Source organism: Sesamum indicum, linkage group LG6 (assembly GCF_026168435.1).
Source record: "Sesamum indicum cultivar Baizhima isolate 11 linkage group LG6, ASM2616843v1, whole genome shotgun sequence".
In the NCBI taxonomy this organism is placed as follows: Eukaryota; Viridiplantae; Streptophyta; class Magnoliopsida; order Lamiales; family Pedaliaceae; genus Sesamum; species Sesamum indicum.
Window position 1 is genome coordinate 888,831 of NC_142662.1, and position 21,949 is coordinate 910,779.

A 21,949-nucleotide genomic window follows, 5' to 3' on the forward strand; every position below is an offset into this window, starting at 1 on the left:
AGAATTTTTATCCCTTACCTCGAAAAGATCAACCAGTTGATTCCACGTCTGGTTATGAGCTGTTAAGCATGATGGATGTATCATAAGGATACCACAAAATTATGCTAGCCCCTGAAGATTGTAAGAGAGTTAGTTTCATCACCTCTGCTGGCATGTTTTGTTACGTAGCCATGCCTTTCAAATTAAAAAATGCATGAACCACCTACCAACATTTTGTAGATAAGATATTTCGTCCACAATTGGGAAGAAATATTGAAGTGTATGTGAACGATATGTTGGTAAAGAGTAAAGAGGCTAAAGACCACATTGCAGACCTGGAGGAGACATTTTTCGTCATGAGAAATTACCTGCTCAAGCTTAATCTAGGAAAATGTGTGTTGGAAGTACGGGGAGGACATTTCCTAGGATTCATGGTAACTCAGAGAGAAATTGAGGCCAACCCCCTCAAAATTAAAGCTGCCTTGGACATGAAGGCACCAACTAATGTTAATGAAGTATAGAGATTGACCGGAAGGATAACAACAGTTAGTCGCTTTATCTCCAAAGCAACAGAGAAGAGTTTACCTTTCTTCAAAGTGCTAAGGAAGGAAAATAATTTTGAGTGGGATACACTACGTGCAAACAAGCCTTTGAAAAACTTAAAGAGTATCTGGTGGGGCTCCCCCTATTGGTAAAACCATTCCCAAGTAACACCCTCTATCTGTATCTCTCTGCTACTCCTCAGGCGGTCAGTTCTGTCCTCATTCGTGAGGATAATAAAAAATAAATGCCTATTTATTATGTCAGTAAAGTACTCAATGGAGCGAAGGGTATTAAACTCCTATCAAGAAAATGGCTCTGGCATTGGTAATCACAGTTAGAAGACCGCACCCCTATTTTCTTTCACACCCTATAGGGGTGCATACAAACTTACCATTAAAGCAGACTTTGGATAAACTAGATATCTCTGGACAATTCATGAAATGGGCGGTAGAATGTGGGCTAAGTTTGAAGTAAATTAACTTTGCTATGGGTTTTGTATGGGTCCTAAATGGGTTTTGCTATGTTTAAGTTTTCATTAGTTAATCGAATATTATTTCTAATAATATCAATCAATTGATGAAAAATATAACTGTAATCATGAGTTCAACGTGAGTTGTGTGTTTAATTAACTCCAACTAGATCATATCTCTCATTAGCTTCTAATGGGTTCTCAATGGGTTTTATTATGTTTAATATTTTATTAATCAGTCGAGTGTTATTTTTAATAGTACCATGCAATTTAAAAAAATTGACTAAAAAAATTTATGTTTTAATAATAATAATTTGAAGAAAGATACTATATATTTATGATTATAAAGTATTGTTTAAATTTTCTCTTAAAATTATAGAAATATAATATTTTCTAAATAAATATATTTTCATTTGGCTTAAAAAAGAGAAGCTTGATACCCTATAATTATGGTAACTAATAAATTATCTTCTATGTTCTACATTCACAGTGTTTCATCACTAATTAATGGCAACAAACTCTTGCAAGTCTCTCTTTCTCCTCCTACGTTTTCTCTTGACCGATCAAAGCTTGAAACATAAGTAGATGAAACAAAAGTCTAATGCTGAGAAGCAGCTAGCAAAATAAACCCATACGACTCGAGACAGAATGCGACAAACACATTAGTAGATTCTCAGTTTCCCAAATTGCATAATAGGTAGAAGAATAAGAGAAGTGCATATTTCTTGTCAGAAGCAAATATATGAGTAAAACATTATTAAAACAATAGTTTCTTTTGGGCAAAAAATTCAACTGTATAACACTAAAAAAAATGTCGAGATTTGTAGCAGGTTTTTTGTAAAGGCCATGTAACAGATTGGAATTACTGACGTCATTGAATGGGTAATAAAAATGTATTTAGTTTATAACATCCAGAACCATTACAGTAGCCGTTGCAAAATTTCTATGTGCATAAAATTGTTACAATTTATAGGTCGTTACTAATTTGCTATGATATTTGTAATGGCTCATTATTTTTGTAACAGTTTTTTGGTGAAATAAAGAGCCGTTACAATGGCAGTGAAGAAAATTGCGGGAAAACATATAGGAAGACGGTGTTACAAAAATAGTGACATTAGAGCGGGTTTTTTTTTGGTAATTGCCATTACAAAATTCGTTACAAAGTAACGGCTTCATTTTCTATGGCTAGTTTTCAACGGCTATATTAGGAGTTCCAAAGGTCGTTACAAAAGCTGCTACAAAAAAACTTATATATGTGCAAATTATTTTCATTTCATTTCATTTGTTGTAGAAATTCTTACTAACCATGCACACTCTCAACACTCTAATTTTCGTGCATATATATTTGATTAGCTTATAGATTATTACTCAAATTTTGGATCGTCAACTAGTGTTGATCATCACCTAAGTTGGTTGACTAGGTAATACAAAATAATCTAATACTTTACTGTGTTTAATTAAATTAATTATACTTTATGTATTTTAGTTTATGATTTTTTATTAATATTATATCATGGTAATTATATGTATTCTCCTAAATAGTGTGGTGTAATATTTATAAATTTATAGGTCGTCAAATTAGAAAATTAATTATATATATACACGTGTGAGTACAGATATATATATATCATCATGTTACCAGAATTGAGGAGATAAATGTATAATAAGAACCTCCCAGGGAGGATAAGTCTTACACCGGAGTTTGAGGATGGGCTTAAGACTTTCATAGAATGTGCAAAGGGTCAGCGTGGACATATAGATGGAGACAAAATTAGGTGTCCTTGCCGAAAATGCAAAAATATAAAGTTCAGAACACCAGACGATGTCAGTTATCGCTTGTGTACGCAAGAGTTTATGTCAAAATATTATAATTGGACTTCTCATAGCGATGTGAGGGTGCAGGAGTACTTTGAAGCTGTGACTGTCCCTCCAGTGCTGGAGGAACAAACCCCAACTGCCCATGTCGAAGGTAATTATTCACATTGGGGGAATGAACAACATATGAATTGGGCGTAGAGGATGGTTTTTTATGGAGCCGGGCCGAGTTATTTTTCTTCTTCTCACGATGGTATGAGATCCTGCCTTGTTAATGTCAGTCCTAGTTCATATTATTATGGCGGTGGCCTCTATGATTATGAGTCAGGATTGACAGATCATTTTGCAATATAGTGCATGCTACTGATCAACCATTGTGGAATGGTTGCACCCAATCTCAATTGACATATGTTGCTGAGTTGGTGGATATCAAGGTGGACAACTATTTCTGAGCGATCATATGATTGAATACCCCAATGGGCTAATAAAATATTGCCCCCGGATTACACCCTGCCGGGAGATTACTACAGTACGAAAAAGTTGATAAAGGATTTGGGTTTACCCATTGAGAAGATCGATGCGTGTAAGAATGACTGTGTGCTGTACTGGACGGACTATGCCGATTTGGAGTACTGCAAGTTTTGCTGGAGATGCTACGTACAAGCCGACCCGAGAGCGAGACCTACGCCGCAAGAAGTCCCGTATGTCGTCCTTAGGTGCCTGGCGCATACTTCCCGTCTGTAGAGGTTGTATTCTTCAAGGATAACTGCCAAACACATGACATGACATGCCACACATCAGAGGGAGGAGGGGTCATTGTGTCATCCATTAGATACCGAAACTTAGAAGCATTTTGACTGGACGAATCCCAATAGCCACGTAATGTTCGGCTGGGCCTTTGCACAGACAATTTTGCACTGCACGGTCAGTACAATCGTACTTATTCATGTGGTATGTGCATGAGTTTTGAGTACATGTTTCTGACAAGGATGATCCCTAGCCCTTCTAATCCAAAGTGTTTGATCGATGTGTACTTGGAATCGTTGATTGAAGAGCTGCTGTAGGTGTGGCATGTGGGTGTTTGAACGTACGATAATGCCACGGACAACACATTCATCATGCAGGCAGCGTTGATGTGGATTGTGAACGACCTACCTGCCTATGGGATGGCGTCTAGGTTCCAATTTGTATGGATGACAAACAGGCATTCCATCTGCAATTGACAGGAATGCGTGCTTCTTTGACTGCCAAATACAGTTTCTCCCTAAAAACCAACCCTACCGAAGGAACAAGAAAGCCTTCACGAAAAACTGTGCCGAATATAAGATTGCACGTCCGAGGCTGACAGGAGACCAGATCCTGGATTGGATTGCAGACATTATTCCTACAGTTGAAATGCTGTTGACACTCCCTTTTGGCTATGGTAGCGACCACAAGTTGACGAAAAAAAGCATCTTCTAGGATCTTCCATACTGGGCAACGCATATGATCCAACACAACCTTGATGTTATGTACATTGAGAAAAAATATGTTTGACAATATATTCAACATGCTCATGGACATTAAGAAAAATATGAAGGATAATTTGAATCCACACAGGGATTTGAAGATCATCTGCAATCGCCCAAAGCTTGAGCAAACGGGATGAATGTAGAGCGAACATTATGCCTAAAGCAGTCTATATCCTAACGAAGGAGTAGAAGAGAATGATATGTGAATGAATTCGTGGCCTTAAGTTTGCTGATGGCAATGTGTCTAACCTTGCCCACTGTGTTGGCATGGCTGAATTGCCAATGCACAACACGAAGAGCCATGACTGACATGTATTTATATAGAAATTGATCCCGATTGCCTTTCATGAGATACTTCTCGAGCATGTATGGAGTGCATTAACAGAGTTTAATATTTTATTTCAAAACATATGCTCGACCGCGCTTAATGTTGCCAAGCTACATGAGTTATAATATGGTGTTGCCATCATACTGTGCAACCTTGAGAAGATATTTTCTTCAACTTTTTTCAACTCAATGAAGCACCTTATTGTTCACCTGCTGCATAAAGCTCGCGTAAAGGGGCCAGTGCAATACAGGTGGATGTACCCATTTGAAAGGTTCCTACATGAGTTGAAGAAAAAGATGGCAACTCCATCACTCCTGGCAATAACAAGATCGTCAACGTACACCAGAACACTCAAATATATCTTGTCTCGATTGAAATTGAACAAAATAATCAGATTGAGATTGAAGAAATCCGTACAGTTTCAATGCAGTCATCAATTTCACAAACCAACACGGAGGGGGCCTATCACAACCCATAGGGAGATTTACGTAATCGAGAAACTTTTTCAAGTTGCTTAGTAACATATCTACGTGGCATCTTCATTACACCTTTTCTTCTAAATCACCATAAAAGAATGCACTGGGAACATCTATTTGATGAACTTCCCCATCCTTTTGTTGCTGCTACTGAAAGAAAAGTATAAACAGTTACCATTTTTACAACAGGAGTGAAGGTCTCATTGTAATCGATTCCTTTAATTTGATTATTGCCAAGAATCACTAATCGAGCCTTATAACGTTCAACTGAACCATCAAGATTATATTTGATCTTATAAACCCATTTACATCTTGCTACCAAACTTGTCTTTCTCCCTATTCAAGTTTCAAGCATAAAATAGGCACCCAAAAGTTCGAATATGATTATAACTTGGAGGCATGCCAAATAAGAGAGCTCATAGGAGTTTTTCCTCCTAATAACTTAGAAGGAATCTGATTAATCAAAAATCCAGCTGTAAAAACACATTCTCCCAAAAACTTAATGGGAAGATTGGCCTGAAATTTTAAAGCTCGAGCCACATTTAAAATATGGCGATGTTTTCCTAAACACGACCATTTGTTGAGGTGTTCCTACACATGAAGTTTGATGTAAAATTCCATTTTCAGAGAAATAAGTAATCAAGCATGTAAATTCAGTCCCATTATCACTTCTAACTACCTTCGCATCTTTACAAAATTATCTTTTAATCATGGCAAGAAATTACGCATGATAAGTTCCACTTTTGTTTTGTCGGTCAACAAATATATCCACACACCGCTAGAATAATCATCAACAATGGCCAGAAAATACAATGCCCCACAAAAAGCATTAACACTATAAGGTCCCCATGATTTACAATGAATTAACTTAAAATTTTCAATTGCTATAGTGTCGCTACACACAAAAACTTCTCTTGTTTGTTTAGCTCGCAAACAAATGTCACATGGTTTATTTTTCACCAAATCATTACGAAGTCCAACTTGAGGAAGTGGTTTTACAATTTTCATAGATGGATGTCCCTTCCACTTATGTCATAATTCAAAAGAACCTACACAACTTGCCTTACATGCTTGGACTGAAACTATTGACCTCAAATAATAAAACCCCCCCTTCATTGTTGACCCACTCTAATCACCATCCTTAAGATTTGGTCCTGTATAACAAAGACTTTATCAGTAAATTGGACATTATAATTAGAGTCATCAAGCAAATATGACACAAATATTAGATTGCAATTCAAATTTGGAACATAGAGAATATTTTTCAGTTCGGAGATATTTTCCTAAGCAAACTGTTCCTTCCTTCAATGTCGTCACATGTTCTCTATTAGGCAATCCAATTGAGCACGTAGCAACGTCTTTCAATTTTGTTAACCATTCTAAAGTAATTGTCATATGTTGTGAAGCACCATAATCAATGATCCAATTCAGATTATCCTACGACTCATCTTCTCACTAGTGTTTGGTTTGCAAGTGTTTAACAAATTAAGAAAGAATGACCATTGTTCCGCTGTCAAAGTCCCAAAAGTTATATTTTTCTTCTGTTGTTGCAATCATTTATGGTGATTACCCAATTACATGAGTTGAATTCACTTTTGGTGCACTCCTACGTTCACGTCCTTCATTTTCTCCCCCTTGTCCATATCTAATTCCTTTTGGTTGATCACCCCATCATTTCGGGTACCTGATTAGCTGGAAATTATTTTTAGACTCATGTCCCTCTCATTTGCAGTTTGAGCAAACAATGGATTTGTCTTTTGCTTCTGTTTTATACTTTCGCTCTCTTGTATTAGTTTGCAATACAAAACTCACGACTTCTCCACGTTCCTCCTTTTCTCGTGAGATAGTTCTAATACGTTCTTCTTGGGACAACAACGAGTATGCTTATTCAAGTTCGGCAATGGCTCCATGCTCAAATATTGGAGCGAACTGCTCCATATAATGCTTCTTCTTACCCCATCAAAAACTGATGAAGCCTCTCCTTTTCTCATTTCTTATCAAGTGCCGATGCAATACTACAATTACATTTTTCGTAGCGACAAGTGGAAATTTGCTCATAATTTGCAAGCTCTTTCTAGAGATTTTTCAATTTCCCATAGTGAGTCACAATTGACATACCTTTCTGTTTGCAATTGGAGAGTTTCGTCTTGATCTGCTGAACATGAGGTCCATTAGCAACAAAAAATCGCTCTTTGATATCTACCCACAAATCCTTTGCAATCTCCATATAAGTTATGGTAGATCACATTCTTGGCTCGATTGTGTTGAGCATCCATGAAACAAACATTGAACTTACAGTCCACCAATCCTCTAATTCAAAGGAATCTTCATTGAGTTGTTCAATTATTGCATCTATAAATCCAAACTTCTTCTTGGCCCTCAATGATGTTTGCATTACTCAAGCCCATTCGTCGTAGTTGTCTCTTCTTAGTTGTACCTATGTAATTATATTACCAGGATTATCGCTCGGAGTCAACACATATGGAGAAACTGGTTTCTTTCCCTCACTGGTCATGGTCACTTTTTCTTTGGCTAGCTCTGGTGCCATGAAAACTTTTGAAAAGCTCAAAATTGTTCTGTTATTGTCTCTGCTCAAAAGAGCCCCAAGGGAATATATATATATACATCCTAAAACTCCTATATATATAGAAAATAAATCTTCTAATGATAGAAAATATTTCTATATCTCCTAAACATAGAAAATATATACCGTATCTCATAATCATAGAAAATATTCCTATATCTCCTAAACAAAATATATACTTTACATAATAGATAGATATTTATAGATCTTGAGATATTCTAATATAAGGAACTACAATTTAAATATGTCTAATTACATTTAGACATCCTCTGAAAATGTGAAATTATACTTTTTTCCAAGAAAAGCTTTGAAGTTATACATACACCTCTTCCAAAAGTTAATTTCTTTCTACCTGGCTTCTTTTGTTAGGGTTTGGACAAAAAATATTGATGATAACAAAAAAATTTATATAATTTTTTTATTTTGCCCATCATTTAACATTTTCATTATTATGAAGGAATAAATGCAATAATATATGTGTAATGATGTTAACAATATTGTATTTTTCCCCTTACAAGTTTAAAATTATTACATAAAAATGTTAAATGAGGGTAAAAATTTATATATTTTTTTACACGTGGCCCTCATTTGTTAGAATTTGGACAAAAAATACTAATATTAGTAAAAAAATGACATAAAATTTTAATTTTACCCCTTATTTAGCACTCCTATATAACATATTCGTAATTATAAAGAGAAAAATGTAATGATTTAATGTCACTGTATATATATATATATTATATTTATTATTTTGTAAGTACAAAAATATACATAAAAATGTTAAACGAGGCATAAAATTAAAAATTTATATAAATTATTTTGATAATATCAATATTTTTCGTCTAAATCATAAAAAAAGGGTTTAGTTATAAATAAAGAATTTTTAAGGGGTATAAGTATAATTTCAAAAAATTTTCTTAAAAAAAAGTGTAATATACGACTTGTAATTAACACTAATTAAAAGAAAAAGATGCATTTTTTTCTTATGATATTGTAAATAAAAAATAATTTTTTTTAAAAATTAATAATTTATTTTCTTATATTATTTAAAATACAACAATTTAACTCCGAGTAAAACACAGCATATAACATAAGATAAATTGGATTAAATTCCATATTTAATAAAAAGTACATGAACCCTCTGTCCCCAGTCTTCACTTTGCCATCCCCCGCCCGCGCTCTTCCTCTCCTCCGTGTAAGTTTTCTTGAATGTTGGTCATCTGCAGTACTGATTGGATTCAAGAATCAGTGTAATGCTCGAGCAGCAATCCCTTGTTCAGGAGCCTCCGTTCGCTGAATTTGAAGAAGGAATCGACCTTTTGGGGGCCAGACCCACTGGACTCCTTTCATGATTCTTCGAAACCCCATGAAGATTGTGGTGCCCTCTTGATTCAATCCCCAAATTTTGAACCCTAGTGCATGTGTTGTGGTGTGTATCAAGACGGTCCCTAATTGCTGTTTCTCTTTTCTTTTAATTATTTTTTGTTCCAGTAATTTCCAAAGGATGCCCCCCAAACAACAGAAGCTAATCCCAGCCACCGCTCACATCGTCGACCTCGACAGCAGCGACGAAGATGACGCTGCTGCCGAAGTTTCTAGAAGCAGCAAGATTGTTGTCAGTAAAACTTCGAATGGCGCGAAATTACAAACGAAGCCACCCACTACAACTCAGTCTGCCTGCGCTGTTAACAATGGCGACGTTGTGTCGGCGAGTTATGGCCCCCTTGATAATCGAAGTTTCTGGAGAGCCGGAGCTTATGAAATTGGCCCCACCGTATCCACTATAATTCAAGGTCCTAGTTTATTTTGTTTGTTATTTCTTTCTTAGTTGTTTCATCTATTTATTTATATTTAGGGTTTATAATGTGCATTGTAGGTGATCTGGAGCATGCACGTGTTCACCCGAAGTTTTTGCATTCCAACGCCACCTCTCACAAATGGGCCTTTGGAGGTAATGTTTCTGATGTCAGCTTGTACTGATGTTCCGCTGTCTGTCTAATTGATGGCTAGAGGCTGGATATTCACTCTCAGTTACTCAAAGTTTGAAGGCTCAGCATGAAGTAAAGTACTAGCAGAAAAAATGTCGTATTATTTGTTTATATGCATTTGATTTTGTGTCAGTTTGTCCATGAAGTATCAGGATATCAATGGTTTAGATTTAGCATTCTATACACTAGATAGATTCGTCAATAGTGTAGGAAAAGTATGAGAAAGGAACACATGAAGGAGAGACAGTTGTTTCTGCTGCAATTTCTGACATGCCAATCTCTTTTGCAGCTATTGCTGAGCTCTTGGACAATGCAGTTGATGAGGTATTCATTGTTAATGTTGTACTCAAATTTTGATCATGCATTTCCACTTAGATTTTGTTGAATTAATAGGGTGTGGTTTACCACTTGATACTGGGGCCAGTTGAAGAACCATTTCCTTAGTTTTGGAAACTTGATGAATAGTCATATTTTAATCAGTTATGCAGTTTTCACCCCATGGCTGGAGCATGCATTAAGAACTTGGACTTAATTGCTATTAATTAATGTTTAAACATATGCATGGAATTATTTTGGTATAGCCATGATAAGGGTATTGGGATATCTGCATGGTTTTATGAAAGTCTTAGAGCTCTGGCAAAATGGAAAATATATAACCATATTAAAACCAAATAGAATTATATTATTTTTGCTTGGCTTTTGTAATTTCTCATTTTATATCACTGTGAACTCATATGTGTTTTTAAGCCAGATTTGCAATGGGGCAACTTTTGTGAAGGTCGACAGGATTTATAACTCAAAGGACAATTCACCTGCCTTACTTTTCCAAGGTGAAGTATGTTTCTAATCTTACCTTCTCTTAAAGCATTCGTGCAATGTGTTTCTTGAATTTGTATATGACCATTTGTGAATGTATTAATAGAACTTGGAGAGAAACCACTACTTGATTTGCAGATGATGGGGGTGGAATGGATCCAGAATCCATGCGGAAGTGCATGAGCTTGGGATACTCCTCAAAGACATCAAACACAACAATTGGTCAATGTAATGAACTTGTTCTGCTAAGCTGCTTTAACCACTACCGGCGTTTCTTTGTGTTTTCTTGGTGGATAACCTGTATCAGTTACAACTTACTAATTCGTGTATACATCTCATAGTTTTGGTGAAGTCTGCCATTTGTGGTGTACTAAATCCATTCTTTGCCCAACCGATTCTTTTATGATTTTGATACAGAGACTGGCAGTTTTTAGCTGTACTGCTATAACATTGAATCAAGTACAGCAGTGTCTAGTTATTGTAAGTTAGCCATACATTGGATTCATCTTAGATGTTTTTATTTTCATTCAACACCGAATAGCAGCATAAATTATTTTAGGATGCCCACCTTCCGGGACCGGTCTAAGACTTGTCTGCGCATGTATGCCAATTTGGGTGCCACCTAGAGTTAGCTATCATCTTTGAATTATGTCAGCTAGACCTGTTCTGTTGTTGATAAGAATCAATAGTTTCTTTGCAATGTTCTCCCAAACAAAGTTCATTAAAATTTTCAGTTACTCTCAGTTAGATACTGAATATTTACATCAGACCATACTTTTGGTTGGCAGTCGATCAAATTCTTAAGAAGTGTATTTGCTATTATCACATTTTGGTTATAAGCCTATTTTCTGAAATTTAAAGCCATATCTTCTCATACCAGATGGTAATGGATTCAAAACAAGTACCATGCGACTAGGAGCTGATGTGATTGTTTTCAGTCGTGCAACTCAACCAGGGTATTCTTTTCCTCTCTATTAACCTTGAGTTGTTTCCTTTATCCGCTGATGCAACATATCACCCATCATATAACTTGTGGTTGTCATACCTCTGGAGTTTTTTGATCTTTATATCAAGAAAGTAAGGTAAGTTTGGAACATGTATGCATGTGAGTAATGAGGTTTGAGGTAGGGATGGATAGTATTATTGTGTTCTTTCCACTTCGGCATAATTTCTTTTTTCATCAGTTTGCATTTCTCATTCCCGAGGACCCTGATCAACTAACATTTTGCTAAACTTTGTGATCCATTATCGCATACTAATCCAAATTTTCTCCTTTGTGATTGGTCTGCTTCTGACTTGTGTTTACACTTATATCATTCAGTCGAGCAACCCAAAGTGTTGGTCTTTTATCCTACACATTTTTGCGGAGAACGAGACAAGATGATGTGATTGTTCCGATGGTAGACTTTTTGATTCTTGACACTGAATATTTCTTTTTGGGCTATAGTCTGCACTTTCTGACATCAGGACTTTGATGTTTGCAATTTTTCCGAGTAATGCGATGGTATTGCAGATTGATTTTGATATCTCAGACCATTGGGCGGAGCCTATAGTCCATAGCTCCAAGGATAATTGGTCCTGTAACTTGAAAACCATCCTTGAATGGTCTCCCTTCGTGTCAAAGGATGACCTTATGCTACAGGTTCAGTTTACATGAAATAAGACGACTCTACTTCACTCACTTTTTGGTTCTTCATTCATACTGTTTTATGAATGATTGCTAACCCGAAACCTTGTATAATGTTGCTAAAAGATTAATCTTATTGTACTTGTTTCCATCTGCATGACATGCGCCATCTATACACACCAATTTTGTTCTATTATCAGGCGTTGTTGCTTCGTCATAGCCATTATCAGTATTCTTTATCACGTTGAAGGTTTAATAGCTACATGTTTCTTTCTAAGGTTTTAATCACCTAAAACAATATTGCTTGCTTATACTTGATAATAATTGTCATGTGCACAGTTTCTACAGAATAATATACTTTTTGGGGAAACATACAGACAGACACTTGTGTAAAGAAACATGAAGTAGAGTCTTTGTCACACAGTTACCTAGAGGATTCAGGTGCATGAGAATTGCAGCACCATAGAAGAGCCTGAAACTGAGAACTTCATGACTTAATAATCACAAACAATGGATCATTATACTTGTGGAGGCACCTGCACTGTATTAAAATCTAATGGCATTACATTGTGAATAAGTTGCTTATATGTAGAAGGTTGCTTTGGGTTCTCTCCTTGTGACCCAATTAGGTCCTGTGGCAGGTCCACGTATGGGACTCTGTTGCACACAGTTGGGATAAAAATTACATCTTAAGTAATAGTGTTTTCCTGCCAAGCCATGTAATCAATATAATTCTCACGAGATAATGTTTTCAGTTTCCTTATGCACTCAAAAATCCTGCATAAATTTTTTTCACAAAATATTAGTTTTTTTCTTATACACAATTTTGAAAGAGGCCAGTTGTGGTTTTTGTAGAGTTAACTTAAATTTACTTCCCTGGGTTTTATTTTCTATGTTGCTTTTTGTTACATGTTAATATTGTTTTGAACCTATTTTCTTATGTTCTATCCAGTTTGATGATATTGGACCACATGGAACGAAAATTATAATATTTAACCTATGGATGAATGATGAAGGTGTTTATGAACTGAATTTCGATGATGATGACGAGGTATGTTAAGTTTTTCTGTTCCAGTCTGAGAAATACTTAATGTGCATTTTGTAGCCAGACTTGATATTGCATAATCTTTCTTATTGTTGGAAGTGAGAACTTGAATTCACTGATAGACAAGCATAATATCCTCTTGCTTTAATTTTGACTTCTGATTATTGTTAACAAAGCTTTTTACGTAATTGCTTCTTGTATCCAGCATATGATCTAGCAAAGACTTGGAATTGAATCTCTCTATTTTCAAGTTTTCCATCCATTCCAATCATAAAAGGTTGCGATAAATCGAGTTTAAATTGTGTTAACGTATTATCACAATAAAACAGTATAAAAAATTTTGTTATATTTTTCCATTTCTTTAGATTGGTTTAAGAGATCATAAATGCTCTATATGTAAAAAAGAGAAACATGCACTCTATACTTTTTGGTCCAGAATTTATTGTAAGGCACATTATAATTCATCCCGGACACACCATCGTAATATCAGATACAATTAAATTTAGGGAGAGTGTGATCATATATTTTTGTTGTACGAGTGTAAGGGTACCTGTTATTTTTCTCTGAGTGACTGAATTTACAAGAAACTCTTATTGCGAATTTTATATGCCATTGGCTCCATAATGTTGAAGAAAAGTTAATTTTTTCTGGCTTATATAATTGCTGAAGTGCATATAATGTGTTGGCAAAAAATGGGAAGTTCTGATGTGTTGCTGGGCTATGGATAAGAGTAAGATTTCTGACTTAGTTAATTGTCAGCTGATTAATATTTCTGATATTCAGCAAAATGCTATAGTCTGAGGCTTCAAGAATGATAAAACTAATTATCAAACATGAAGGTTCCTGTGTTGGTTGGTGCAGTCTCTCCATTTTCCTCATCGCAAAGAAACTTATATGTAACAAAGAGTCCTAATTGGTTCGAAGTTTTCATCACCCTCTTAAGATGAAACAGTTAGGTTAGTCCTTAGAAATCAGCTTGGGCATAGCCTTTACAGTATTGGACATGTGTTATTCCTTCAAGTCTTTATGGCTCCCATAACATCCTGGTAAACTACTGTTCTTCTTGGTTTCAAGCCCCAATTATCTTGACTTTTAGTTGGTGTTCTGTGACGTGTTAAAATATCAAACATGAAGGTTCATGTGTTGGCTGTTGCAGTCTTCGTTTTCCTCATCACAAGAAACTTATATGACAAAAAAGTCCTAATTGGTTCGAACTTTTTACCCCACTTAAGATGGAACAGTTAGGTTAGTCCTTACTCCTCAGAAATCAACTTGAGCATAGCCTTTCAGGCTTTCAGCACTGGACATGCATTAGTCCCTTCAAGCCATTATGGCTCCCATAATATCCTGGTTGTATAAAGTGCTGTTCTTCTTGGTTTGAAGCCCCATATATATTGACTTTTAGTTGGTATTCTGTGACACACTTATCTGCCAACTATTTGTGCTTGCTTTCCTGGTGCTTGAATTGTGGCAAAAGGCAATTATTATCTTATTGGCTACATTCTGGAAGCATTCATGTTTTCTTGAGAAGTAACTTTTTGCTACCACTGGTCCAGGATATAAGGCTGAGAGATGAAGTTAATCATGGAAATGCTTCCAGAACATACAAGAGAGTTCTTGAGATGCAATCTCATTTGTCCTACCGTATTCGATATTCGTTAAGGGTGGGTATGGTGTTCTTAACTTCTCCATATTGTTTTCAGGAAACACATGATTGGCTCAGGATATGTATCAGCTGTAAATAGAGAAATGCTTATCTTGAAACAGAAGCTTAACATGGGGATACCTTGCATATATACTATTGGAAGATATACTATCTTATATTTGTTTGGGAAGATAGGACAGAAAGATACGTAATGGCGAAAGTAGTTTTGAGAAAGAAAGAAATAGCTGACATTAAGTAGGCATAATTGGATTCTTATTCTACCTCCATTTAGCTAGGTTTTGAATTTTATGTTCATTCTGACAGTATTATAATACTTTTCATGATAATTTTCTTCATTATATGAGAAACTTGAATCTCCACTTTCAAATTATTAGTAAATGGGGTATTCCAGAGCTGGCTTATGCATGGAGAAAGAATTTCTATCGATTCTTAATTGTTTGGTGTAGATACAACACTCTTGCAAATGTCTTGAGTTTGAGCATAGAACACTTGCCTAATAGAATTATATGGGTTGTGTTTCTAGAGCAGGTTTTCACCATCATTTGAATCAGTTTATTTGGTTATGAGATGGTACTATATGCTTTTCAGGCATATTCATCAATATTGTACCTCAGAAAATTTACGAACTTCAGAATAATTTTAAGAGGGAAGCCTGTCGAGCAGTTCAGTATTGTGGATGACTTGAAACACTCTAAGGTAGTCACATACAGCCCCCAGGTTGGCCCAGCACCCAAAGAGGTATGCCATTATTTTGTATTGAGTGGGTATAATATGATTTCTAGAGGTATGGCACCATTATGTGTGCTAGAACTGGATGTCTGATGAGGTAAAATGAAGCCTTCTTCATTCTTGCATGTTATGTAATGCAAGTCTACTGTTCCTATACCTGCACTAATTGGTATGTTGGCCCAAGTAGTGACCAAATCATTTGTAGGTGATTTTTGTTTAGATATAACTTCAGAGTAAGTGTAAGGTGAAGAGCAAGTGCATCAACGAATCAAATGATAATATTAATTTTGTATACATTCGAGAAACCTGGATGTAATCTACATTTGGGAAAATTGTGATGGCTTCAATGAACTCTCTTACTTGGTCTGGTTTAACCAGTTTTTTCCCCTCATTGCCCGTCTCCTTCTCTGTTAGCTACTGTCATTCATTCATGTTCAAGCAATTACCTTAGTAGGGACTCAAACATTTCTTCATCTTGTGAAAAAATCGTACATGATGAATTTTCATTCTCCACCACTCTAGTCAAGACCTTTGGATTTCCTCCCTCTTCTAAATCTTGAAATTGTTTCTATTACCCATGAGTTTTGCACTCTTTCATTAAAGTTCCTATTTAAACTTGAATATTCCTTAACCCAAATCATTATGCGCACACTGATAAACCATAGAAGAATTCTTTTGACTCACTGAATATTCTTCTGGGTCTGCCCCTGTATTAAGCATTGATGCTTTCCTGGGGCTGTTGATGTTATGAAGCCATTCATGGGTACTTGTTGCAATGATGGTGGCTGTAGGAGCTATCTGATTGTATTCTAGCGGTAACGCGTCTGCTGGCTTGTTAATCATGTTTCACACGAGAGCTGCGTCTCTGCAATAAAGGACAAGAAATTTGAACTCATTCTTCATTAGTTTGTTTTAATGAATAATGAGGAAGGTGACTGAACAAATTATTGATTTCTGGAATGATAGTCTTCTTTTGTCCTAATGAATTCCAATTTTATGGTATGAAAAAGCAGATCCCATCCAATATCTCCTTCAAGAAAAGTATGAATCTTCACTTTACCAATGATAATTACTGGGCTTTCCATCTACCGTTTTGTATAAGATGATGTTATTTGAATGAGTTTCATATGAGGATCTCTTTTTAGCCTGAGTTCCTAGATCTTCAATGTGATTAATATTGATTTGAAGTTTTTTTATCGTGATCTCCAATCAAAGTTGATTGCAGGAAACCTCGCTGAGTCTATTATTCAATAATACTCTCGCTTGAGTGTATACTGTGCCTGCCTTTTGAAGATCTTCTTTAGCTGTACTTGTTGGAGAGATGTCTAATCAGTCAATGTTGACATGGCGCATATATTTTCTAAAGTTCTAGACATGATTTAATTGGCTTATACTCCTTTATTGGACTCATGGCAGTCTTCTATTCACGCATATTTGTATGTCGGGATGCTAATTAAATTATCTGGTTATTTCTTAATCATGCTAACTATATCCAAAATAGATGTAAAAGTATTTCGTTGAATAGTAAAGTGTATTGCCTGTGTTGACCTATGATCGGCGGAAATTTATGGCCACACATGCTTTGATGGTCAGATCTGCTGCTGAATGGTGGTGGCTTTATGGCAAGTATAGATGTTCAGATTGCAGCAGTGCTGCAATTAAGTCTGTGAAGTGGTCCTGGAATATGCTTGAGGAACGTGCTAATGGGGTAATTTAAAGTAGAGATTAGATGTACGATATGAAGATGATTATGAAGGGAGGGAAGATAGATGAAAGAGGATGATGGATTGTTAAATTAAGAGCAATTTTCCTTTTCCTTCTTTTGTCAGTATGGATGGAAATGATCTACTATCTAGTTTCTAATTACCTCTGTCTTTGGTGTCCTCCACATGACTGGACTCATTCTGGAAACAGAGAGAAGAATGATGCCCTCAATAACCATGAGTTGTAAACCCAATCTGATAAACTAAAAGAAATTGCATTCCCTTTTAAATTAATTAAATATGTATCCAAAATGCTCAGTTCAGCAGAATGAGACAGAGAAAGTATCAAAGATTTATTTTACCAATTCACCTGTCACAAGGATTTGTATAAGGGCCCTTGCATGCTGTGTCTTTATGGGTGCATAGATAAATATATTTGTAAGGACTGTTCATGGAGGCGTAGATAGATACACCTGTTTGTGAGGACTGTTCTTGGTAGTCGATATGCACTGTTCATTTATGGGTGCATCCATAAATGGATTTGTAAGGACTGTTCATGAATGCATAGATACATATGTATGTAAGCACTGTTTTTGCTTATTTAGGTAAGATTTGGGTTGAAAATCTAATCTTTGGTGTAATTTCTAATTGCTAGTGAACCATCCAAGTTTGCATGCTAATAAAGGTGCAAATAGGAAACTAGTGGTTACTTGTGTTTAGTGTTTAGAAAACCTTAATAAGTTAACTTTTTCATGGATGGAGCAGATCACTGTGGAGACCAAAATTGGCTTCATCAAAGAAGCTCCTGGGCTTGGAGTTTGTGGCTTCAATGTATACCATAAAAATCGTCTTATCAGGGTATGCTTTGCTGATAAATGGAAAATTGCATGTTTCTTATTTCAATATTTTAAAACAACGTTTATATTTGTATTTCTATACGTGCCTTCCTGATATCATTGTACTGACTGATCATGCGGTTCCTTACGCTGGTGGTAAAAAAGAATTTGTGTGCCCTGTACTTCATCCTAAGAAACTTTGAGTATGATGAACTAATAATATGACATACTAAAATGTTCCAACAACAAATCACATAGCGGTATAAATACTGCTCAATTTCAACTGTTGATTAGATATTCTATGTCTTAACAGCCATACTGGAAAGTCACTGCTGATGGCAATTCCAGAGGACTTGGTGTTGTTGGTATGCTCACTGATCCATACTTTGGTTATCATGCATATATTTCTCATTCTGCTCTGCGACTAACTTCTGGCATGCAGGAGTTCTTGAGGCGAATTTCATAGAACCTACACACGACAAACAGGATTTTGAGAGATCAATTCTATTTATTAAGCTCGAGTCAAGGTTGAAACAAATGGTCAACGATTACTGGTATGATTCTTATGCTTATTGCTACTCTTTCTGATTGGTAAAGCCTTTTGGTTAATAATGATGATTCTTTTGTTGGGTCACTCTCACTTCATTTCGGACAATTTTGATTTCCATGCTAGACAGTCTCTCCTTATACTTCTTGCAACGCCTGGGGTCTAAGTGCTTGTACATAGATATCCACTACTCAGTTAATAATTGCTAAGAGCTTCCACATTAGGGGTAAAACTTCAGCTTTTAACATAATAAAGCAAGATTTTAAACACCACATTGAGAAATTAATTCCGCTTCCAGCCAATACTGCTCTATCTTGTGGTCTCAGTTTAAATTATCTAAAACAGTGTCAGCTAATATTTAACCATAGCTTTCCTTTATGGACTTTTAGTGTATGTCATATCTGTTTCATAGTTGTTAAAAGCATGGAAATGTGCGCGCCATGAAGCGAGAGCCCAGCACCATTCTTAGGGAATGGCGCTGGGCTTTCTGTCTGGCACAGGCTGCAGAGAGCGCCTTAAAGAAGCCCAGCCCTTTTGGGCGAGGGTCAGGGCTGCGAAGGGGAGCTCCAGACAGCAGGCGGCGGGGGTGGGGGGTATGCGAAGGTGTCGCTGGCGCTAGGGTTCCAGCGGTGACACTGACCTAGGACATCGGCAGCGGCACAGAACTAGTGTTTTAGAAAAAGGGTAGAGCTCATTTCTCTCTCTGTTTCTTTTTTCCGTTTGAAAGGAGAAAAGAAAAAGGAATATGAATTTAAAAGAAAGTAAACATAAAAAATGTGTTTTTTTAGACATTTTAACTTTTTTTTAAAAGAAAGTAACAGAAAAATACAAAAGAAAAATAGAAAAGAAACAGAAAATGAAGAGAAAATCCCTCCCTAGTTGTTTTACATATTTCTTTTATGATATAATGATTAATATAATTTCTAATATTTATATTTAATTGTTTGCGTAATATTGATGTTAAAAAATATTAATGTATGATTGTATAATTTATTTATGCAAACATGCGCGGTGCTTTAGAAAGGCGCGTGCCTCGCTGTGCATCATGGCTCCAGGGCACCTTTATGCCGTGACGCGCCGTGTGCCTTTAACAACTATGATCTGTTTGAAATTTGATATACCTGAATCATTGTTTTCCTCTCACCTTTGTGTGTTTATGGTGATGTGTGTGCTTATATGCTGCTGTTGTTTTGATGTGTCACTTTACGTGATGATTGTCATTTCGTTTATTTACGATTAAGATTTCAAGTGATGTTATTTGAATCCAATTTCTTCTGAAATCCCAGGAAAGCTCACTGTCACTTGATAGGACACCAACCTGATGGCATGAGGAAGAATGATGTCAAAAAGCAATTTACTACACAACCTCAAGTTAAAGAGGGTAATGTACAAATGAATCAGCAAGTGCGTCCTATTTATCCTATTGATGCTTTTTCCTGCTAATCAGCAGTTTCAATTGACTGGTGCAGTAAGTGGAAGCACCGGCAAAACTAGTCTTCATGACAAATTGGCAACTGTTCAGCCGATTTTGGGGCTTGAAGCTGTAAGTCTTGCATTTTCTTTTCCTTGACTGAGTTTGCAAATCATTGTTTTATATCAGATATGTTAGGAAGATGGCTAGTTAAAGCACATTTTAATGTTAAATAACATGTTGCAAATTGTTCTGTTATTTATCATGGTTTAATGGAATTGATTGCAGGGTTCTCATCCAGAAATGTCTCAAGATACCACATCACTCGACAAGATATGTGAAGAGAACATCCAGCTGTTCATGAGGTACCATAAGTATATCATAACTAGATATTTTACATGTTAGTTATAATCTCCTACTGTGTCAATGGAATGTGAGGAGTTGCCTGGGCCTTATGGAACGACATGCCACCATAAAGGGACTGTTTGGAAACTAGGAATAGCTTTATATCCAGATATCTTAGTATTTTCAAGTGTGCGTTTGTTGCCATAAAGGGATGAGGGTGTTGCTGTGGTTGGAGATACAGTTGCAAGAATATAGTGCTCACCATCTGTATGATTTGGAAAACTCATTGCATCGATATTATTAACTAATTTATCATTCCTGTCTTTTTCTATTTCATTAATATATTGGGGACTAAAGTAGCTTAAGTATGTCTTGTACTCTGGCTAGATTGGTGGCGCAGGTCATCTCTGCATCCAGTAAAGTTTGGAGAAATAAATTTTATGCTGTAATAGAGATCCGAAGCTGCTAACTGATTGCACTTGAATTGCATAGGCGTAGTGAAATTCAGACATCTCTGACATAACCAGGAGCACTGTTTTGCAATTTTTATATTCGAGCAATTGATCGTTCCAATTCGACTCGTACAAGTTGTTCAAGTCTACTTGTAACTTTTTGTTGTCTTCAATAGTTGTGATAACTATTCTCCAGCCACAGTGACATGATTGTTAGTTGGGAAGTGCTCCATTAATTCCAAAATTAAGATAAACCCTTATCAGTAGTATTTGGTCTTCTGTTCTGTTCTGTCTCACTTGTTAAGCTGTTTGGTCATTGGTATATATCAATTTGCTGCCGTCTTCTTTTGCAAGCTATTATCTGCTTAGTGATTATGTTCTTGGACCATCAGACACAACTAGAGTCTTGTCTCTGAAACCGATCCAACTTATGTACTACCACAGCTTTTCCTGATGTCTTTGAAACTTTTCAAATAGGTGTGAGGAGTACAAGGAGAAGCAAGTCGCATTGAGACGAAAGGTACATAAGTATTTATTTAATCATGTAATATTACCGCACGAGTAGGTCAAATGACCTATTACTTGAGAAAGAAAATTTACGCATATTGATTTATTGTATCTACATCATGCTAAGACATGTTAGCTGTTTTTCTCATTTGTAATGAAATAGATTGAGGAACTCGAGAATGAGTTGGAGGAAACAAGAAAGAAGTCTGCTAGACTTTCTTCTCACTTGGAAATTCAGAGGAAGCAAATGCTACTGACCCGACAATAGTACAAGTGTTATGATTCTGATGAACTGCCAGATTGGGCGGCAGCAGTTATCTACTGGGTTTCACATGCTTTAAAGCAGGGGGCCTGTCGCATTGATAACGATAGATGAAACTTTACATAGGCTGAATTCTGAGGTTAGAAATACTTGCCATGAATATCAACCATGTTGTATCATATCAGGAAATTTCATGCTAACTAAGTAGATTGTAACCCAACGTGAGTGAATTATTAGAACATAATATGATAGACGTTATAATGTGAAATTCTATGGCATCATCGTATATGATGAAATGGTTTATCTTGAA

The 21,949-nt window shown here is 36.0% G+C and overlaps 1 protein-coding gene across 2 annotated transcripts; it reads left to right on the forward strand.

Moving 5' to 3' along the window:
* The first annotated feature begins 8,826 nt into the window (after positions 1–8,826).
* On the forward strand, positions 8,827–21,949 carry LOC105165742 (protein MICRORCHIDIA 2). Of its 2 annotated transcripts, XM_020694837.2 has the most exons (20): positions 8,829–9,083; positions 9,197–9,498; positions 9,582–9,656; positions 9,983–10,017; positions 10,445–10,523; positions 10,648–10,737; positions 11,390–11,465; positions 11,831–11,909; positions 12,023–12,151; positions 13,089–13,187; positions 14,738–14,845; positions 15,436–15,585; positions 18,045–18,137; positions 18,429–18,480; positions 18,558–18,669; positions 19,949–20,043; positions 20,132–20,205; positions 20,362–20,438; positions 21,348–21,390; positions 21,541–21,949. In XM_020694837.2, the coding sequence occupies exons 2-20, from the start codon at positions 9,210–9,212 to the stop codon at positions 21,643–21,645; spliced, it is 1,860 nt and encodes a 619-aa protein (XP_020550496.1). In that variant the 5' UTR covers positions 8,829–9,083; positions 9,197–9,209; the 3' UTR covers positions 21,646–21,949. The 2 variants fall into 2 exon arrangements, with proteins under 2 accessions (XP_020550497.1, XP_020550496.1); XM_020694838.2 differs by lacking the exon at positions 15,436–15,585 and having other exon boundaries at positions 8,827–9,083.

Excerpts from the sequence above, each read along its gene's own strand:
- LOC105165742 (XM_020694837.2), top strand. The coding sequence starts at position 9,210 with ATGCCCCCCAAACAACAGAAGCTAATCCCAGCCACCGCTCACATCGTC. Across the intron at positions 11,910-12,022 it reads ATGATGTGATTGTTCCGATG|ATTGATTTTGATATCTCAGA; the intron begins GTAGACTTTTTG and ends ATGGTATTGCAG. Across the intron at positions 18,138-18,428 it reads ATAAAAATCGTCTTATCAGG|CCATACTGGAAAGTCACTGC; the intron begins GTATGCTTTGCT and ends ATGTCTTAACAG.